Source organism: Heterodontus francisci, chromosome 1, assembly GCF_036365525.1.
Source record: "Heterodontus francisci isolate sHetFra1 chromosome 1, sHetFra1.hap1, whole genome shotgun sequence".
NCBI classification, from domain to species: Eukaryota; Metazoa; Chordata; class Chondrichthyes; order Heterodontiformes; family Heterodontidae; genus Heterodontus; species Heterodontus francisci.
The window spans coordinates 42,699,558-42,720,465 of record NC_090371.1 but is presented as its reverse complement, the minus strand read 5'-3'; the positions used below and the strand labels follow the sequence as shown (position 1 = coordinate 42,720,465).

At 42.1% G+C, this 20,908-nt stretch overlaps 1 protein-coding gene across 3 annotated transcripts in view; it reads right to left on the bottom strand.

Annotated features, from left to right (window-relative positions):
* Positions 1-20,908, bottom strand: part of tacc3 (transforming, acidic coiled-coil containing protein 3) — an 84,368-nt gene that overhangs the window by 23,413 nt on the left and 40,047 nt on the right. For all 3 annotated transcript variants that reach the window (XM_068029667.1, XM_068029672.1, XM_068029681.1), the window contains exons 3-9: positions 20,515-20,672; positions 17,227-17,288; positions 8,720-9,761; positions 6,728-6,782; positions 5,212-5,416; positions 2,740-2,798; positions 1,271-1,389 (exon numbers count right to left, since the gene is read on the bottom strand). In XM_068029667.1, coding sequence (XP_067885768.1) covers positions 1,271-1,389; positions 2,740-2,798; positions 5,212-5,416; positions 6,728-6,782; positions 8,720-9,761; positions 17,227-17,288; positions 20,515-20,672 — 1,700 coding nt within the window. The remainder of the gene's footprint in view (positions 1-1,270; positions 1,390-2,739; positions 2,799-5,211; positions 5,417-6,727; positions 6,783-8,719; positions 9,762-17,226; positions 17,289-20,514; positions 20,673-20,908) is intronic.

Below are 20,908 nucleotides of genomic sequence, written 5' to 3'. Positions count from 1 at the left end.
CCACTTTAAATCTGTGCCCCCTCCATGAAGGTAAACTGACCCTTCTTATCCACTTTGTCTAGGCGCCTCGTAATCACGTCTCCCCTGTTCCAAGGAAAATCACCCCAGCCTATCCAATCTTTCCTTTAATTGTAATTTTCCAGTCCTAGCAACATCCTTGCAAATCTCTGTACCCTCTAGTGCAATTACATCCTTTCCATAGTGAGGTGACCAGAACGTCTCAGTACTCAATCTATGGCCCAACTAATGTTTGATATAGTTCCAGCATAATCTCCCTACTTCTATATTGTCTTGGCTAATTCAAAAAGAATTCCATATGCCTACTTAACTACCTTTTTTTTAAAAAAAAAACAACCAGACTTGCTACCTTCAGGGATCTGTAGACATACACTCCCAGGTCTCCCACTTCAGTAGCCCCCCATTTATTGGGTATTTTTTTTGCCTTGTTTGACCTCCAAATGTATCACTTCACAGGGTTAAATTCCATTTGCCACTTTTCCACCCACTTGACTATCCATTAATATCTTCCTGCAGTCTACAGCTATCCTCCTCGCAAGAAGTTTGTCGATGACAAAAATTGATTATGCCCCCTACATTTATGTTCAAATAATTAATATACAACACAAAAAGCTGGAGACCTAGCACAGAGTCCTGTGGAACCCCACTGGGAAACAGTCTTCCAGCTGCAAGGTTAATTACCCTTAGTTTCTTGCACTGATCCAATCTTGTATCCAGCTTGCTACATTCCCTTGTCCCTGGATCCCATGGGCTTTTATTTTTAAAGAAGTCTGCCATGTGGACCTTGTCAAAAGCCTTGCTAAAATCCATACAGACCACATCAACTGCATTACCCTCATCAATCCTCCCAGTTACTTCCCCAAAAAATTCAATCAAATTAGTCAGACATGACCTTCCCTTAAATCAAGGCTGATTATCTTTGATTAATCCATGCCTACGGTGAGTTTGCCCTATCTCAACTGATTCCAATAATTTGCTCGATACGGAGGTTAGATTGACTGGCCTATAATTATTTGGTCTATCCCTCAATCCCTTTAATATCTGACATTATACTAATGAAACACTGCATGCTACACAAGACTGAGCTGTGGACCAAAATTAGTTTAAAAATTTTGAAATTATATTAACTTTTGATTCTCTCCCATCTGGGATTTCAGCCAAATTCAAAACCACTAACTACAAAGTTAATTACAAGAACACTGTATATGCATGACCAGATACAAGTAATAGAGAAATTGAACAATTGCTTTACCTATTAGCTGTCGGGTTAGTCAAACTAGGTTTATTCAAAGTTGACTTAACAGGACTTTCCCTCAAAAGAGGATCAAACTTCAGGTATAGAGATTGCTTTCTCAAAGCAGAAGCATGGAACTGTAAAGAAAATTAGATTAGAATTTCAGCTCAGTGTTTGATTTTGGTAGAAGAGGTTTATTCTTAAGCAAGCACCAACATTGCCCTGGATGTGTTTCATGCTTAAAAGGTGAAGGGAACAAGTATGGAAATAAGGCAATGTCACCCTAAAATGCAAGGCAAAACAAAAACGTCAAATTAAAAAGGCATCAGAAATGCACTTTTTTTTTTTTTAAATTTGTTATGTGGGATGTGGGTGTTGCTGGCTAGGCCAGCATTTATGGCCCATCCCCAATTGCCCTTGAACTGAGTTGCTTGCTAGGCCACTTCAGAGAGCATTTTAAGAGTCAACCACATTGTTGTGGGTCTGGAGTCACATGTAGGCCAGACCAGGTAAGGACAGCAGATTTCCTTCCCGAAAAAAAAGACATTAGTGAACCAGATGGGCTTTTACAACAAATAGATAATGGTTTCATGGTCATGATTAGACTACCTTTTAATTCCAGATTTATTAATTGAATTTTAAAAATTCACGATCTGCTGGGTGGGATTCGAACCCAAGTCCCTAGAGCATTAGCCTGGGCTCTGGATTACTAGTCTAGTGACATTACCACTATGCAAGTGCCTCCCCATTTGGGACCATTCTGCCAAATGCTGGAGCACCAGTGTGCTGTGCCACTATTATACTGAGTTTATAGAGTCGCCCAACAGCAGTCAAGTGAACAGTTAATCAGCTGCCGATATTTTATTCAGTTGTTAGGAGGGAGGAAGTGACCTTGAATTCCCGGTTTGCAGGTTGTACCACTGGCATTCTAAAAAACAACCAAGAAAGTCACGTAGACTTGTCTAGATCAGAAGGGAACACCAAGTTTGATAGAAGCATTTTAGGGGAGTGGGGCTTAAGTGTTATTACTTTAATGAATGGTGTTATGAGCAAACAGCAATTTCACACACCCATAGTAATTCTCCCATTTGTCTGAAATAAATTTACAACTGGATACAACATAGTAAATGGTTGAAACTAAAACAGCAATGGTCAGAAGTACTGCATTTCTAAATGGGTAGAAATCTTCCAGAAGTCAAGCTCAGCTGTTTTAGTTCACAGAAGAATGTAACTCTTGAACTCAAAGTGGTCAGAATCACAACTAATCGAGCTTAAGCAGAAACACTACATGCAGTTTTTTTTTTAAAAAACAGCTTTAGACCAAGGACAGACACTCATCTGCCCAGAGACATGAAATGCTGGTTTACTGTTCAGGTAAATAACTTTACATAGCGATTTCATTGATATCTACACCTGCTCTGTAATCAGTGTATACAACTGACAAAATTGAATCAAGTCATGAAATCTTAAACAGTATTCATACTTACTAAAGAGTGTCCAAACTGTTCCAGGTAATCAATTTCTATTGGTTGATTAAATGCTGGAACTGGAACAGATCAAAATTACAAGTGTTTAAAAGGATCGTCTAATCTGCACAGCAAACATGTGGAAACACCTCCTTGCAGCAACAAATGGAAAAGCTGTTATGTCACTGGACTAATGACCAAGAGAATGTAAATTCAATCCCACCATAGCAGTTTGAGAATTTGAACAAAGCTTAAAGAAAATCTTAATAAAAAAAATGGCATCAGTAAAAGCGACCACGAAGTTCAGATAGTCATAAAAGCCCAACTGGTTCACTGCCATTCTTAGCTTGTCTGGCCTAGGTATGCAATTTCAATCTGAGTGAACTGCTCTTTGAGGTGACCTAGTAAGTTACTCAGTTGTATTAAACTGCAAAGAATAAATTGAGGCTGCACACTACCACTTTCTCAGGGCAAGAGATGCACACTAAAATCCTGGCCTTGCTAGAGATGCCAATAAATAAAAATGGTTCAAAATATTTTCTGCAAAAATGCATTTACTGATTCACTGAAGGATCAAATGTTTGAATTAATGTGTGCACTATAAATGTGGAGGGATTACTAACTTAGCAATCTGCAAATTCACCTAAAGCCTTTCCACTTAGAAATCTAACTTTACAAACACATTATCCTAACCAGTATTTCTCTCGCCATCATGGTGAAGGAGTCAACTTCCTTGCTGGGTATGGATATCTCTAATAGTCACCATAACTCTAGCCATCAAATATGAATCAAATCAGTTAAGGTTCTTACATTATAAAGAATCAGAATTGAGTATTTGATTAAGATAATAGTATCAAATCACAAAGCAAAGCAGACTATAAATTATTAGAGGACTAGATTCCCAAGAGACCAGAGTTTGAATCAGGATAGTCAGTTGGAGATTTCTGCAAGAACAAACTAGGTGGGGTGCAGGAAGAGGGCTGTACTACACAAGCATAGGCCACTAGTAACAGGGTAGGGGTGGGGAAAATCAGCTCAAGGATCGGAACATAGGAGCAGGAGTAGGCCATTCAGCCCATTGAGCCTGTTCCACCATTCAATACAAATCATGGCTGGTCATCCACTTCAATGCCTTCCCCCCCACACTATCCTCACAGACCCTGATGTCAGTTGTATTTGGAAATTTGTCAATCTCTACTTTAACATACTCAATGACTGAGCTTCCACAGCCCTCTGGGGCAGAGAATTCCAAAGATTCACAACCCTCCAAGTAAAGAAATTTCTCCTCATCTTTGTCCGAAGTGGCTTCCCCCCTTATTTTGAAATTGTGCCCCCTGGTTCCAGACTCACCAACCAGGGGCACACATCTTAGCTGCATCTACCCTGTCTATCCTTTTCAATATTGGAGGTTTCAATGAGGTCACCTCTCATTCTTTGAAACTCTGGAGAATACAGGCAGTTTCTCCAGTCTCTCTTCATAGGAGAGTCCCACCATCCTGGGAACAAGTCTGCTGAACCTTCATTGAACTCCCTCTATGGCAATAATATCCTTCCTAAGGTAAGGGGACCAAAACTGCACAGTACTCCAGGTGCAGTCTAACCAAGATTCTATACAACTGAAGCAAAACTGCACTACTCTAGTAGTCAAATCCTCTTGTGATAAAGGCCAACATAGCATTAGCCTTCTTGCTTGCTGCACCTGCATGCTAGCTTTCAGTGACTTATTGATAAGGACACCCAGGTCCCTTTGTACATCTACACCTTCTAATCTCTTACCATTAAAAAAATACTCTGCACATCTATTCCTCCTACCAAAGAGGATAACCTCACATTTTTCCACATTATATTCCATCTGCCACATTCTTGCCCAATCCCCAAGTCTTTCCAAATCCCCTTGAAGCCACTTTGCATCTTCCTCACACATTCCCACCTAGTTGTGTCATCCATGAACTTGGAAATACTGCATTTGGTTCCCACATCCAAATTGTTGATATATGCATGTGGATGCAGTAATCACTACATTTAAAATGGAAAATGAAGAGCTTTGAGGAATAGGTTTTACAAGCATTTGCAGAAGTAAAAAGCCTTTGGTTCAGTTTAGGTAGTTTCAATGGCAGAGTTTGAATAGACACCCCAAAACTTAGATTCTCTTCAAAAGATTTTAAACTTTACACTGTACACTAATACAACTCTGCTTGCACTTGAAAAAAAAAGGGTTTTCCTGCTTTGCTTGAACTAACATTTCATAACATTACTATGCCTGGATCTGAAGCACCCGTCACCTGCTCCTGCAAGCCAAATCAGGACTGATGATTTGCATACCACTGATGCGGCTAGCTGGACAGCACGAGCGAAAACTGGACAACACCTGGATTAGAGATTGAAGATGCCAAATGATTGCAGTAAAATAAAATTCAACAGGAGTCAAGAACTAGACTTCAGTAGGATTTAATTGACAGAAGTTAAGAAAAGCCAAGTAAAAATCAATCTTACTTTGGTCAGCAGGCCTGAATTCTTCAGCTTCACCTTCAATAATAGCATTAAGGAATGCAGAGGATCCTTGCATGGGAAAGTCAAGGTCAATCACATGCAGTGTTTCTGCATCACTAGTTGATTGTACTCTGGTGTCAGCAATTGTCTGGTCAAAACTGGATACCCGCCTGGTCTCAGTGACATTTCCAGCAGAAGGAATTGGATCCTACAAGCGAATGAACTTTTGCAAAGTCATGTGACAAATAGTCTTCAGTAACCATGTTACTCAATAAGCTCTTTGGCACTGCTCATTTCTACAGCCCAACTGGCAAAATTTAAACTCAATAATTAAGCTGTCTTAAAATTTGATCAGTTTAAATACAAGTTTGTCCCCAAGACTTCTATGGGGGCGGTGATGGAGGAAAAAAAAAGATACTCTGCCACAACTTGCTCATTCACTAAATCCAGTGAGAAAAGTTCCATCTTATTTACCAGAAGCTATCACTCCAAAAAGTAGAAAAACAGTTTAATTTTTGATAACCTAATGGAGGTGCAGCAGGATTGGAAAAATGCACAAGACTAAATTAGGACTGGGTCACAGGCTGTGCAAACTAAACCCATGAGGGTCAGGAAACTAGTGTATGGAAAGGAAGCAAGCAAAGCTGGATAAAAATTTCAGTTTTAAATAGGATGGAGGTCATGATACCAGTGAAGAAAGTATGGAGCAGTCAAGTTTTTGACAAAATGGGGACAAAGTTTCAACAGTGGTGGGGTGCGGACAGGCAATACTGCAGAGGAGAGAGCATGTGCTCACGGGGGGGGGGGGGGGGGGGTGGGGGTAAGGAAGTGGTAGTTAAGATCAGCTTGATGAAAAAAGTCATTGCATACTGTCTGGTTCTGTTTGAACAAGTAAGGTTGAAGATGTGACTGAGGCAAACAAAATAGTTTGATTTTTCTTGTTAGATTGAAACAAAGTTTGGAATCATCCGCAACTTGTAAAACTGCTTATGATAACATATGATTGTTGTACACAAGGGCAGGTTTATTCAACATACATATGGAAATTGAGACACTACCAGCAGATAGTGTCTCAAAGATCAATAAAAAAGGGATAGGACCCCAAGCTGTTGGAGATGTAGGGGTGCTAGAAGTCTTTGCTTCTGATGTTTTGGATTAGCTAAGGAGACACCAAAAGCAAGGTAGTCTATAATCATGAATTGTTAATTGTCACAGCATCCTGCTCCATCAAGCCAGGAGTTCAAGTCTTCAACTTGTACATCATACACATTTCTGCAGTTAAACATTTTAGATGTGCAATTCTGAAGGAATTATGTACGACAAGCTAGTCAAAAAAAAATTAAGTAACTTCAGGCTCATTTCTTATGCCCATTGAAATTTGTATACAAGCAAGATCTATCCAGAACTAACATTTGCAGGAGTACAAATCTTGCTCAAACATTTTACAGCTTCAAGGATTGAAATGCATTAAAGTTGTGGACCAGATTAGTGTCAGAGATTCAGAAATCATTTTACCCACCTGCAATAAAGGAACTGCTGCAACCTCCATCATGGGTTTAACTTTACATGTGTTCCTGTGAATATTGAGATCAATACAAAAAAAAAAAATTAAATTAAATTAAGAGTCAAAGCAAAAATCAGAGAAAAAAAAATACCCAAAATTGCAGATTTAAATTTTTGGGATGAAAAAGACAGAAGGCATCACAAGTTATATCTACAACACAAGGTGATCTAAGCATTATGGGGCAGAGTCACAGGGAAAGCAATATCTCTCGATGCAGTCTCTATCTTTATCTTCAGGTGGGGAGCAGAGTGTTGGAACATAGATGCTGAGTAGGTGTACTGGGCCAGAGGCAGTGAGCAGTCAGATGGACAATATGCATTCCGAGCCATTTGAAGGCGGGTCGATCATGCAGAGCAAAGAGTTTCCATCATGAAAGGCCACAACCACCAAATTTAAACCTACTTTATATTTGGGACTCATGGGACAGTTTGCATGGTGATGGTTCAATCCTGGGACAGGGATTAGGAGGCTCCCCAAAGCAGGAGGTTCATTTGAATTGCTGGAAATTCACCCCCTCTATCCAAAGAGAATTTCACAATTTAAATGTTAACATTTCCAAACTGGTAGCAAAAAAGACAACTAGTGCAAGACTCAGACAGGAGAGGGGGAGGTGGAGGCTGAAACCTTACTTTTTCAGGTGCTATTCTAAATGTTGACCATCTTATTCAGGATCATTGCCAATTAAAAACCATGGTGGTGGTTGGTAGTGGCAAAGCCAGTGTATATTGGAGAATAAATGTAAACACAAAAATTGCAAAGAGCATTCAAAAGACATTCCAACTACAGCATGTTTACAAGTCATATTCCTGCAGGTCAACTAAAATTAGGTCAAATGCTCCTTACTCTAGTTCCATAATGCACACTAATAGTGCAGAATGTCAATTTTAAAAATAGATTTGTTTTAATTTATTTTGGGGCTATAGGTACCACTGGCAAGGCCAATGTGGAGTTGGTTCTGGTACCATAGCAGTCTGTGGTGAGGGCATTCCCACAGTGCTGCTCAGTAGAAAGATCCAGAATTCTGACCCAGTGACCAGTAAGGAAAAGCAATATATGGTAGCCAGGGTTCTTGTGTACCTGCTGCTCAAATCCTTTTTTAAAACTAAAAAAAAAGAGGAATAGGGCTATATTTGAGTCAGTATTTAATAGAATTCTACAGAACTCACTAGATGTTAATCAGACAGCAATTGTTATCTTTTCAAAGATCTAAATTTAAAATGGACAAGGTGTTCAAAACCTACTGCCCCAAAGGGGCTGTTTTAGTAATTGCTGCAAATCTGCAGGCAAGGCCAAATCCAGAAGAGCAGGTTCACTACATAAATCACAAAGGTCAAAATCTTCTGAAGCCATATAGGATGCATTGGTCTTCTCCATTTCCAATATCTCAAACCTTGAGCACTAGTGGAGATGGGGAATTTCAATTGAGGGGCGGGGGGGGCAGGGGAAGGACAATGCAGTAGTGCAGTTTAGGATTGGACACCAATTTACAGAGCATGCAGAGGGACAGACTTTAAGAAAGTAGATTTAATGACACGAGAAAGCTTGAAGAGCATCTGTTAAAGCATACTTCTGTACACGTACTACAAGTGTTTTGACCATATCAATGAGACAAAGTAACCATTTCTTTCCAGATTACAGCACTAATTGGTGCAAGGCCATGGAAAATGTCAACTTTACAATATTGCAGAATGTGTTTAAAAAGCTTTTTTTTTTAAAAAAAAATTCTGACCCACAACCCTTAACGGCACAGAATGCTAGCATGTAGCCTGTTGTAGATAATAAATACAAGTTATAATTTCAGCTGCAATATTTTATACTCATTTATTGTTCTAGAATCCAATTTAAATGTGCATGCCTGAAAACTAGATTCATTCAGTTTGGGGAGGGAGGGAGCATTCAGGAAAATATTTCTACTTAAATCTGTAGAGATTAGGTTGATCTACTCACTTTTTAGAAGGTTGCTTTAGAGCCTCAGTAGGAACTGCATTTGTGCTGACTGTCTCAATGCTTGCTGGCTTCGGCACCTCACCCATTTCCTTTGCAATAGGCTCAACATTTTCTACTGTATCTTGTTTACACTGTAGATCAGAAGTGCCTGCTAGCAATTTAGCTGAACTAGGAGAATTACCAATTTTAGAGCTTCCACCAAAAGGATTAAAATTTGGGTCATCCAGTTTGTCCCACTCAATGTTGTACTCCATCTTTGGGATGAAAGCATCATCTGGATCAGTCTTCTCATTCAGACTTACAGCTTCCTTTGTCTGCTTTTCCAATTTGCTGCATACAATTTTGTCTGTAGTTATACCTGGCTTTTTAAGCCGCAACTGACTGCCAGGTCTTTTCCCCAACTTTTTCAGTGGGGGCTTCTTACTTTCAACATTACCATTGGTGAAATCAATCTCCAACCTCACTGGTTGCACTAAGTCAACCTCTGTCATGTTCAGAGATGACGGATCCTGTTCAGGTGGTGTATTCTGTAGTTTTAACCCTCCCATTTGGAATGGGTTGATAGAGTCAATATTGGAATCGAAAGTGTCTTTTGGGGGAAGTTGTGAAGTGTGCATTTTTATCTGACTTGTGCAAGGATCAATCTTCTCAAGACCATCTTCCTCACAGTTGCATGATGTCTGTGATATGATCACTTCACAGTCCTGTTCAACATTGTTGCTTTGACTTTCCACCTGTGAAGAGACATCGGCTGATGCATTTATGCTATGGTCTGCACTGCTGTTGGAGGGAGTGGCTTTTGACATTTGTATAGTTTTCTGAGGCAATGTTTGATCATTCACTGATGAAATCTTGGTACATTGATCCAGACAATCAAGCTCTGTGTCAGTCATTTTCTCTGCTGGGGAATTTAAGATTTTTGACATACCCTGGAAAGGGTTAATGGCATCAAGCATATCAAAATCAAGTGTATATGTTCCTTTAGATGAACTCTGTTCCTCATCCCCAAGACCAACATCATTGGCAGTAGTTTGTTTAGCCTCTGACAACAGCAGATAAATGACAAATTTTTAAAAAGTCAACCACTGTGCTACATCCAATTGTTCAGAAAAAAACCTATGAATTAACCCAACAGTTTTACTTTGTTCCAAGATCCAAACAAGGATTAAGCAATTTTAAGCATGGATTATAGTAAAACAGAAAAGAAATCCATCTCAGGTAAACTGGAATCAAAGATTGACATGCAAAACTAATGAAACAATAGACCACCTTAAAAAAAGGAGATAGATGGCTCTGGTACTGTCGAGTGTGAGTAATATGAAGCAGAAAAAAAAAAGAGGATGTATGACGATCTCTAGTTGATAATACAAGTGAGAAACAGGCTGAATATAGCAAGTTCAGTAGGGAAGTGAGAAGCGAGGCAAAGGGATTGTATGAGAAGAGACAGGCAGCCAACAAAAAAAAAAAAAATCCAAAAGTCTTGAGTAAAAATCTAGTTGAGGGTGGGGCTGATTAGGGACCAAAACAGGGATCTAGGCATGGAGGGAGAGAGCACAGATAAGGTAACAAGTTCTTTGCATCTGTCTTTACCAAGGAAGATACTGCCAAAGTCAGAGTGAAAAAGGAGGTAGTCAAGATACTGTATGGGCAAACAATTGATAGGTATTGGAAATGCTGGCTATACGTAAAGTTGATAAGTCACCAGGACCAGAAGGGAGACAGAGAATGCTGAGGGAAGTGTGGGAGGAAATTGTGAAGGCACTGGCTTTAAATCTTGCAATCCTCTGGATATGGGATGCTGCCAAAGGGTATAAGGATAAACCCAGCAACTAGAGACCTCAGGTTTAACCTTAGTGGTGGAAAAGCTTCTAGAACAAAACAAAGAACAGTACAGCACAGGAACAGGCCATTCAGCCCTTCAAGCCTGCGCCGATCTGGATGCCTGTCCAAACCAAAACCTTCTGCATCTCCGGAGACCATATCCCCCTCCCCTTTTACATCCCCCTCTATCCCGCCTGAAGCTTCTAAACCCGGAACATTTAGCTGCCAATCCTGTCCATCCCTCAACCAAGTCTCGGTAATAGCAACATCATAGTTCCAAGTACTAATCCAAGCTCTAAATTAATCTGCCTCATCTGTTATACTTCTTGCATTGAAGGGGGAGACAGTGGCGTATTGGTACTGTCATTTTGTTTTTATTGACATTGTCACTGGACTAGCAACCCAGAGCCCCAGGTATTGCTCTGGGGACATGTGTTCAAGCCCCACCACAGCAGAAGGTGGAATTTGAATTCAATTAATAAATCTGGAATTTAAAGCTAGTCTAATGGCCATGAAACCATGGTCGATTGTTGTAAAAACCCATCTGGTTCACTAATGTCCTTTAGGGGAGGAAATCTGCTGTCCCTACCTGGTCTGGCCTACATGTGACTCCAGATCCACAGCAATGTGGTTGACTCTTACATGCCCTCTGAAATGGCCTAGCAAGCCACTCAGTTGTATCTAACTGCTACGAAGTCCAAATGGACTGCAGTGGTTCAAGGGCAATTAGGGATGGGCAATAAATGCTGACCTGGCCTGCGACGCCCACATCCCATGAAAGAATTTCTTTTTTTTTTTTTAAATTGCAACAAATGCACTTCAGACTACCAGTCCTGCTGTGCTCAGCAACACCACCCTGCCTGCTCTTCCTCTTACTGGCCTTATTTACTAGTTCCCCTCACTTATTTCACCTGCTGTCCTACTGCTCTGGTTCCCACCCCCTGCGACACTAGTTTAAACCCTCCCAAGTGACACTAGCAAACCTCAGCCAGGATATTAGTGCCCCTCCAGTTCAGATGCAACCCTCCTTCTTGTACAGGTCCAACCTGTCCCTGAAGAGATCCCAATGATCCAGCTATCTGAAACCCTCCCAGCTACACCAGCTGTTCAGCCACATGTTTAGCTGCACTATCTTCCCATTTCTAACCTCACTGGCAAGTGGCACAGGGAGTAATCCAGAGATTACAACCCTAGAGGTCCTGTCTTAACTTTCTACCTAACTGCCTAAACTCCCCCTGCAGGACCTAGTCACTCTTCCTGTCTAGGTTGCTGGTACCAATGTGTACCACAACCTCAGGCCGTTCACCCTCCCCCTTCAGAATGCCCCCTGTCCTACAATGATAATGTGGGACAGTGTCATTTGGACAAATGTGGATTAGTTAAGGATCTGTTAAAGGCAAAGTGTTTACTATCTTGAGATTTTTGATGAGGTAACAGAGGGCTGATGAGGGTAATGCAGTTGATGTGGTGTATATCTGGACTTCCAAACAGCATTTGATGAAGTGCCACTTCAGTTTGGTAGCAAGGCTGAAGTGCATGGAATAAAAAAGGGACAGTGGCAGCACTTTTGTTCATGGGATATAGGCATCACTGATTAGGCCAGCATTTACTGCCCATCCCCAATTGTCCTCAAGGTGGTGAGTTGCCTTCTTGAACCACTGCAGTCCATGTGGGGTAAGTGCACCTACAGTGCTGTTAGGAACAGAGTTCCAGGATTTTGACCTAGAGACAGTGAATGAACGGCAATATAGTTCCAAGTCAGGATGATGTGCGGCTTGCAGGGGAACTTGCAGGTGGTGTCCTCATGCATCTGCTGCCCTTGTTATTCCAGGTGGTAGAAGTCACAGGTTTGGAAGGTGCCGTTTAAGAAACCTTGGTACTTCACTGCAGTGCATCTTGTAAATGGTACACACTGCTGCCACTGTCAGTGGTGGAGGGAGTGAATGTTTGGAGATGGGGTGCCAATCAAGCAGGCTGCTTTGGCCTGGATGCGGTCAAGCTTCTTGGACGTTGTTGGAGCTTCACCTATCCAGGCAAGTGGAGAGTATTCTATCACACTCCTGACTTGTGCCTTGTAGATGGGGAATCAGGAAGAGAGTTACTCGCTACAGGATTCCTAGCCTCTGACTTGCTCTTGCAGCCACAGTATTTATATAGCTTCGCCAGTTCAGTTTCTGGTCAATGATAAGCCCCAGGATGTTGATAGCAGGGGATTCAGTGATCGTAATGCCATTGAATGTCAAGGGGAGATGGTTAGATCCTCTCTTGTTGGAGATCCTGGCACTTGGTGAATGTTACTTGCTACTCAGCAGCCCAAGCCTGGATATTGTCCAGGTCTTGTTGCATTTCTACACAGACTGTATCAGTACCCGAGAAGTCACAAATGGTGTTGAACATTGATTGCACACTGCAATCAAACATCCCCACTTCTGACCTTCAGCTGCTTCATCAATGACCTTCCTTCAGAAGATGGCTGGGCCTAGGACACTACCTTGAGGAACTCCTGCAGTGATGTCCTGAAGCCGAGATAATTGACTTCCAACAACCACAACCATCTTCCTTTGCGATAGGTATGACTCCAACTAACGGAGTTTTTCTCTCCCTCTTGCTCTATATCCACCTCCAAATTTGCTCTGGCTCCTTGATGCCATACTCAGTCAAATGCTGCCTTGATGTCAAGTGCAGGCAGTCACTCTCACCTCACCTCTGGAGTTCAGCTCTTTTTCCATGTTTGAACCAAGGGTGTAGTGAGGTCTGGGGCTGAGTGGCCCTAGCAGAACCCAGACTGAGCAGGTTATTGCTAAGCAAGTGTCACTTGATAGCATGGTCAACAACACCTTCCATCACTTTACTGATGATCGAGAGTAGGCTGATGGGGCAGTAATTGGCCGAGTTGGATTTGTCCTGCTTTTTGTACAGGACGTACCTGGGCAATTTTCCACATTGCCAGGTAGATGCCAGTGTTGTAGCTGTCTTGGAACAGCTTGGCTAGAGACACCGCAAGTTCTGGAGCACAGGTCTTCAGTACCATTGCCAGAATGTTGTCATGGCCCCATAGCCTTTGCAGTATCCAGTGCCTTCAGTTGTTTCTTGATATCACACTGAGTGAATCGAATTGGCTAAAGACTGGCTTCTGATTCTGGGGACTTCAGAGGAGGTAGAAATGGAACAACTCAGCACTTCTGGCTGAAGATTGTTGAAAATGCTTCAGCCTCATCTTTTGCACCGATGTGCTGGGCTCCTCCATCATTGAGGATGGGGATATTTGTGGAGCCACCTCCAGTTAGTTGTTTAATTGTCCACCACCATTCACGACTGGATGTGGCAGGACTGCAGAGCTTGGAACTAATTGGTTGATTATGGGATTACTTGGCCAAGTCTATTGCATGCTACTTACACAGATTGGCATGCAAGTAGTCATGGGTTGCAGCTTCACCAGATTGGCATCTCATGGAGGTATGCCTGGTGCTGCTCTGGCATGCCCTCCTGCACCTCTTCATTGAGCCAGGGTCAGTCCCCCAGCTTGATGGGGGTGGTAGAGTGGGGATATGCTGGGCTGAGATTACAGATTATGGTTGATTACAATTCTGTTGCTGTTGATGGCCCATTGTGCCTCATGGATGCCCAGCTTTGCATTGTTAGATCTGTTCAAAATCTATCCCATTTAGCATGGTGGTTTTGCCACACAACACAATGGAGGGTATTCTCAAATGTGAAGGCAGGACCTAGTCTCCACAAGGACTGTGCGGTGGTCACTCCTAATACTATCATGGAGAGATGCATCTGTGGCAGGTAGATTGGGTGGACCAGGTAAAGTATATTTTTCCCCTCATTGGTTCCCTCACCACCTGCCGCAGACCCAGTCTAGCAGCTATGTCCTTTAGGACTCAGCTAGCTTGGTCAGTAGTGGTGCTACTGAGCTACTCTTGGTGATGGACATTGAAGTCCTCCCACCCAGGGGCGGCAGTGGCGCAGTGGTTAGCACCACAGCTCCAGCGACCCAGGTTCAATTCTGGGTACTGCCTGTGTGGAGTTTGCAAGTTCTCCGTGTCTGCGTGAATTTCCTCCGGGTGCTCCGGTTTCCTCCCACAGCCAAAAGACTTACAGGTTGATAGGTAAATTGGCCATTATAAATTGCCCCTAGTATAGGTAGGTGGTAGGGGAATATAGGGACAGGTGAGGATGTGGTAGGAATCTGGGCAACTCTCAACCTCCATAAATTTGCCCAGGCATGCGCCATGGAGAGGTCACTCCATAGTTGAACCACTGACCACCTCCAGGCGCGTATCCATTGTCTCTCGAGATAAGGAGGCCCAAAAGAAGAAGAAAGAAGTATAAATGGGTGGTTAATGGTTGGCACAGACTCGGTGGGCCGAAGGGCCTGTTTCAGTGCTGTATCTCTAAAACTAAATCACCTAGAGTACATTCTGCACCCTTGCCACCCTCAGTGCTGTTCAACATGGAGGAGTACTGATTCATCAGTGGGGGGTGGATGGGGAGCAGTAGGTGGTAATCAACAGGAGGTTTCCATGCCCATGTTTGACCTAATGCCATGAGACTTCATGGTGTCTGGATTCAATGTGGCAGACTTCCAGGGCTGTATACCACTGTGCCATCAGCTCTGCTAGGTCTGTCCTGTCAGTGAGTGAGACAGGACATAACTGGTGATGGCACTGTCTGGGATATGGTCTAAGGCATGATTTGGTGAGCATGACTAGGTCAGGCTGTTGCTGGACTAGTCTGAGACAGCTCTCCCAACTTTAGCACAAGCCCCCAGATGTTAGTAAGGAGGACTCTGTAGGGTCAACAGGGCTGGGACTGCCATTGTCATTTCCAGTGTGTAGTCGGTGCAAAGTCATTAGGAATAATGGGCTGTGTGAGGATGGCTTGTAAATCTCTATTGATGTAATGTAGGCACCATGGTTGAATTGATTACTGCTTAAGTAATTTCTGTGTTTATATCAGGAGCACAAGCGCACTTCCACTTCTGTATCAGTCCAAAATGTCCACATAGAATACCAACAGAAAGACCACTGCCTTGTGGGCGTCTCAGGAGAGACCAAGGCTAAGGGAGTAAACCCTAACAGAAAATCCGGAGCGGAACCCCGTAGGCGGTCATGTGTCACCTTTGGCATGTTTCCGGCAGTTCCTGCAGCCATACTGGTGCCAAACGTCGTGTCCTGCACTCCTTTGGACCCCACCAGAAAGGCCGAGAGGAGGGTTTTGACGACTGGGCAACTCTCAACCTCCATAAATTTGCCCAGGCATGCGCCATGGAGAGGTCACTCCATACAAACCACTGACCACCTCCAGGCGCGTATCCATTGTCTCTCGAGATAAGGAGGCCCAAAAGAAGAAGAAGTCGATGCCGGGTGGTCTGTCTGGTTTCATTCCTATCGCCTTTGTAGCAGTTAGAAACAACTGAGTGGCTAGGTAGGCCATTTCAAGTGCATTTAAGAGTCAACCACATTGCTGTGGGTCTGGAGTCACATGTAGGCCAGATTTCCTTCCCTAAAAGGACCAGATGGTTTTTTTTTAAAAAACTGAATGGTTTCATGGCCATCATTAGAATAGCTTGGGATGAGACTAAAGGATTAGAAGGCATGAGAGGATGCAGAAAAAAAAAAATTGGGAGTGGGTTCCTGGAATGAGGAAGTTCAGTTACATGAATAGGTTGAAGTAGTAGCTCATTCTCCATAGAGAGAAAGATTGAGAAAATGATTTACTAGGTGCTCAAAAATATGAGTTCTAGACAAGAGTAGACAGAAAATACTCCCATTGCTGGGAGTTGAGAAATGGAGGACACTGATTTAAGGCAATTGGCAAAGAACTAACTACAACACAAGGAAAATCTTTTATGCAGCAAGCAATTAGGGTCTGGAATGTACTACCCAAGTGTGAGATGGACACAGATTCAATCATCGCTTTCAAAACAGGAATTAGGTAAAACACCTGTAGAGAAAATCTGCAAGGCTACAGGGAAAAGGGTAGCAGAGTTGCTTGCAGAGAGCCGACACAGACACAACTGGTCGAAAGACCTCCTTCTGTACTTTATGGAGATAAGGAATTTCTTTGAGGGCCATTAATCTTTGGAATTCTTTTCCCCAAAGAGTGGAGACTAGGTCATTGAACATATTCAAGGCTGAGTTACAGATTTTTGATGTACACAGGAGTCAAGGTTATGTTGGGGGGTGGGGGAGAAAGCAAAGGTGGAAAGAGGCAGGCATGAAAGCAGAGTTAAAACCACAACCAAAATCAGCCATGATCATTGAATGGTAGAAGAGGCTCAAGGGGCTCAATGGCCCATTCCGGCTCAGATTTAATGATCTTATTAACCATTGAGATACTAATCTTTATAGTTTTACAAATCACAAGACAATTGTGTTCCTTTTGCCATATGCCCTGGATTCCATAGCAAGTGTTCAATAAATGAAAACACCGATCTAAGTTGATGTAGCAATGAAAACAGAACTTTACAATTCATAGTTAATTTTTTTTTTTTTAAAAACACTTTACATAAAAAGGCAAATGTCAACTGTTATGCCAACATCAAAACAGCATAATGCTGATGTTTTGGTTATGCAATAATGCATTCATTTTGACATTAAAGATTCAATTTTAAATAGATAATTATATTTAACTAAAATATTACTGTCATTTACTAATTTAAACCCAAGCATTCTTACCTGGTTTCTCAGGTCCCAGATTAGAACCAGGAAAGTCAGAAGAACCTCCAGAATCTTTCTTACTGCAATTAGAGCAGAAAGTTTAACAGAACATATCTGCAGTATAAAATGAAGCGACTGTTCAGCAACTTTTCAGATAATTGAAAAAGTAATTAAATGTTTAAGTGCAGATTTTGGGAAAAACTGGAGCAACTTTACTATTGGTACCAGACACATCAGAATCAGGTCACTCTTCCGGGTCTGGCATTTGGGCTTGGGCTGGACAGTGACAGTCAAGACGGGAAACAATGCGGAGTCCAAATGCAAGGTCTGCAGTGAGCGATTCCATCCAAGGTAGAGCACAACCCCTTTAATATAATTAACTTCATTCCAGTGGTCAGGTTGGGCACAGGGAAAAAAAAATTGGGCCAGGTTTAAATTGCAGACTTCATCAGGCCTTTAACTCAGGTCCACAATCCAGTTAATGGCTTTCTAGGTTCAGTGTTAAATGATTTTTGAAGTATCCAAGTAACACATGCAATGATTTATTGTTCAATTAGAACATGGAACTCTACAAGGAGCAATTTAAATGTAGCTGTGCTAGTCATCAAGGGGAATCCAGATAAACAAGGGAGAAAATAGAATTTTAGGGGGGCTAGAAGGGTGGGAAGCAGATTACATGGAGCATAAACTTGTTGATACCATGCAATTCAAGTACTTCAGCTATCTTACCAGATTGCTTAAGTACAAATATCATCCCACATTCAACTCCCAGCCTATGTTTAGTGAGCCAGTAGAAACACTACAACTAACTTTGACAGCCAGATCAGAAAAATTGCCTACTCTAAATTAACATTGGCAGGTTTGAAGGGATAGGTTGGGCTTGATCATGGGATGCTATCCAGACCCCCTACATGAGCTTTCTTCATAATTTAAATGTATGAAAATCTGCTGAAGTACTAGAAGGCAACAGACACCACAGGACCATACCTCAGTCAATGCCTTCAGCAAAAGAACAGTTCTCAGGACTTGAACATAATTCAAGTCCAAAATAGAATATAAATCTATTAAAAATGAGGCAACTTAAATGAAATAACTTTGGGCAGTTTCCAATCCACTTCCTAGTGGGTGCTGATCCAGGTAAAAAAAAAAAAGATACATTTGATTTTATTCATGGGATGTGGGCGTCACTGGCCAGGCCAGCATTTATTGCCCATCCATAATTGCTCTTGAAGGTGGTAGTGAGCTGCCTGCTTGAACTGCTGCAGTCCATGAGGGTCAGGTACACCCACAGTGCTGTTAGGAAGGGAGTTCTAGGATTTTGACCCAGCAACAGTGAAGGAACAGCGATATAGTTCCAAGTTAGGATGGCGAGAGACTGGGAGAGATACTTGCACGTGGTGGTGTTCCCATGCAACTACTGCCCTTGTCCTTCTAGGTGGTAGAGATCACTGGTTTGGAAGGTGCTGTTGAAGGAACCTTGGTGCATTGCTGTAGTGCATCTTACAGACAGTACACACTGCTGCCACTGTGCATCAATGGCAAAGGGATTGATTGAATGGGTTTGTGGATGGAGTGCCAATCAAGCAGGCTGCTTTTTCCTGGATGGTGTCGAGCTTCTTGAGTGTTGTTGGAGCTGCACCCATCCAGGCAAGTGGAGAGTATTCCATCACACTCCTGACTTGTGTCTTGTAGATGGACAGGCTTTTGGGGGGTGGGGGGGTGGAAAACAGGAGGTGGGTTACTTACTGCAAGATTCCTAGTCTGATCTGCTCTTGTAGCCATGGTATTTATATGGCTACTCCAGTTCAGTTTCTGGTCAATGGTAGTCCCTAGGATGTTGATAGTGGGGATTCAGTGATCATAATGCCATTGAATATCAAGGGGAGATGGTTAGATTCTCTCTTGTTGGAGATAGAGATTGCCCATTCTGGAAGCTACATATTAATGCACAAGGCATTGTTCTTTGCAGACAGAAAGAACACATACAAACATTGCACCGGTTTCAGCTAAACAAAAAAGTGGTAGCCATTTGTTGGTTCATTCCTCAGGGTAATGCCTTGATCAGAGTCAAGCTGCCTGGTTTAAATTTCAAAGACTTTGCAGTTAACAGTCACTAAACTGGTGCATTCTCCATAACACCTCAACCAGGGTTCACTTGCCAATCAGCACCCTCTTCTCATACAGTATAAAGTTGTTTTCCCTTACATTGGCATTCTTTGAGATTGTCCTGATGAGTGCAAGACAAAAAGCTTTGAAAACATGTCTATTTGCAGCAGATATAAAATTTAGTGAGCGCATCTAGCAAACTCCCTGCTCTTTGAAATAGTGCCATGGGATATTACACATCCACTGGCAAGATAAGATCGGGCTTTGCATTAATGTCTCATCTCGCAGATGAGACCTCCAACAGTGTAGCATTCTTTCTATACTGCACTGGAATGTCAGCCTAAATTTGTGCTCAAGTCTATGGACCACTCGGAGGGGAACGTGGTGATCTCATGCTTGCTGTACTTTTCTATTCAAGTATCATTCTGACTTGGAAACATCTCTTCATTCATTGTCACTGGGCAAATATTGCACCACTATCTAACCAAAAGCAGTGAATAACTTCACCAATGACAAAACTCATCAGCCCACATGTACAAAAAAAATTCACACTGAAATCAAATTCTGAACAGACAAAACAGTTAATGGTCTGTGCGCAAAATGCAGAAGCATTGAATAAAACTAACTGGTGCTAATTTGGTTCAGTTAGGGGAGGAAGAGTGAACTTGGTACAAGGAGGCTTTGGAAAGGTAGCTTTCATTCAACATATGGAGTATAAATGAATGTTCTGCAATTTCATTTGACAGCAACTACTCAGGTGGGTGTAGTTTTAAAAAAGACAATGCATCAGATGCACTTTGACCAAACTAAAACCAGGTTCTTGCATTCAGAGGAAGAGATATCAAAAAAAAAAAAGCAGATGCAACTTCAGTCATTAATCCACCCACCCAAATTCAGACTAAAATCTTGAAGCAGAATATAATAAGACTAGACAAAAAGTCATTTTGCCTCAGGATTTTAAAGGCATGTCCACAGGACAATAAATCAGATGGAAAGCACCAGAGAATATGCAAAAAAAAAAGCTGAAAAATACATTAGTTGTACCCTAAAATGGGATGATAACAGTATTAAAACAGGGCGAGTTTTTTTTTGTCACCATCAGCCAAACCTGATCAAACTCAGTTAGGGGAAATAAATCAGCATACGTTAAAAACAGGGTATACAAATTGCATCTCAAGATATCCCAAGGCACTATCTTACCCTTTTTCATCAGTCACATGAAGATTTCCTGGACTGCCGGTGTTCTTCCCTTCATTTTTCCCAGCCTCAAGTACTGCATCATCATCCCATTTGTTGGTCAGGTGTGGACTGAGTACTTTGCGTGTAACAGGATCTCTTACAGGAGTCTGGAAAGACACCTAACAAAAAACAAGAGACACTTTTAAAAAAAAAAACTATTGCATAGTTGGAATATACATTACAGCAATCATAAGCAAACACCACATCACTTCAAAATGGAAGTCTCAACAGAAAAAAGTAATCAGCACCTCAAGAAAATATCAAGTGTCGTTGTGCTGTATGGAGTTGAGGGACCATCTTCCCCACCTGGACAGGTTCAGGTCAAACTTGAGTTAAGAGTACCAAAGGGGAGGTG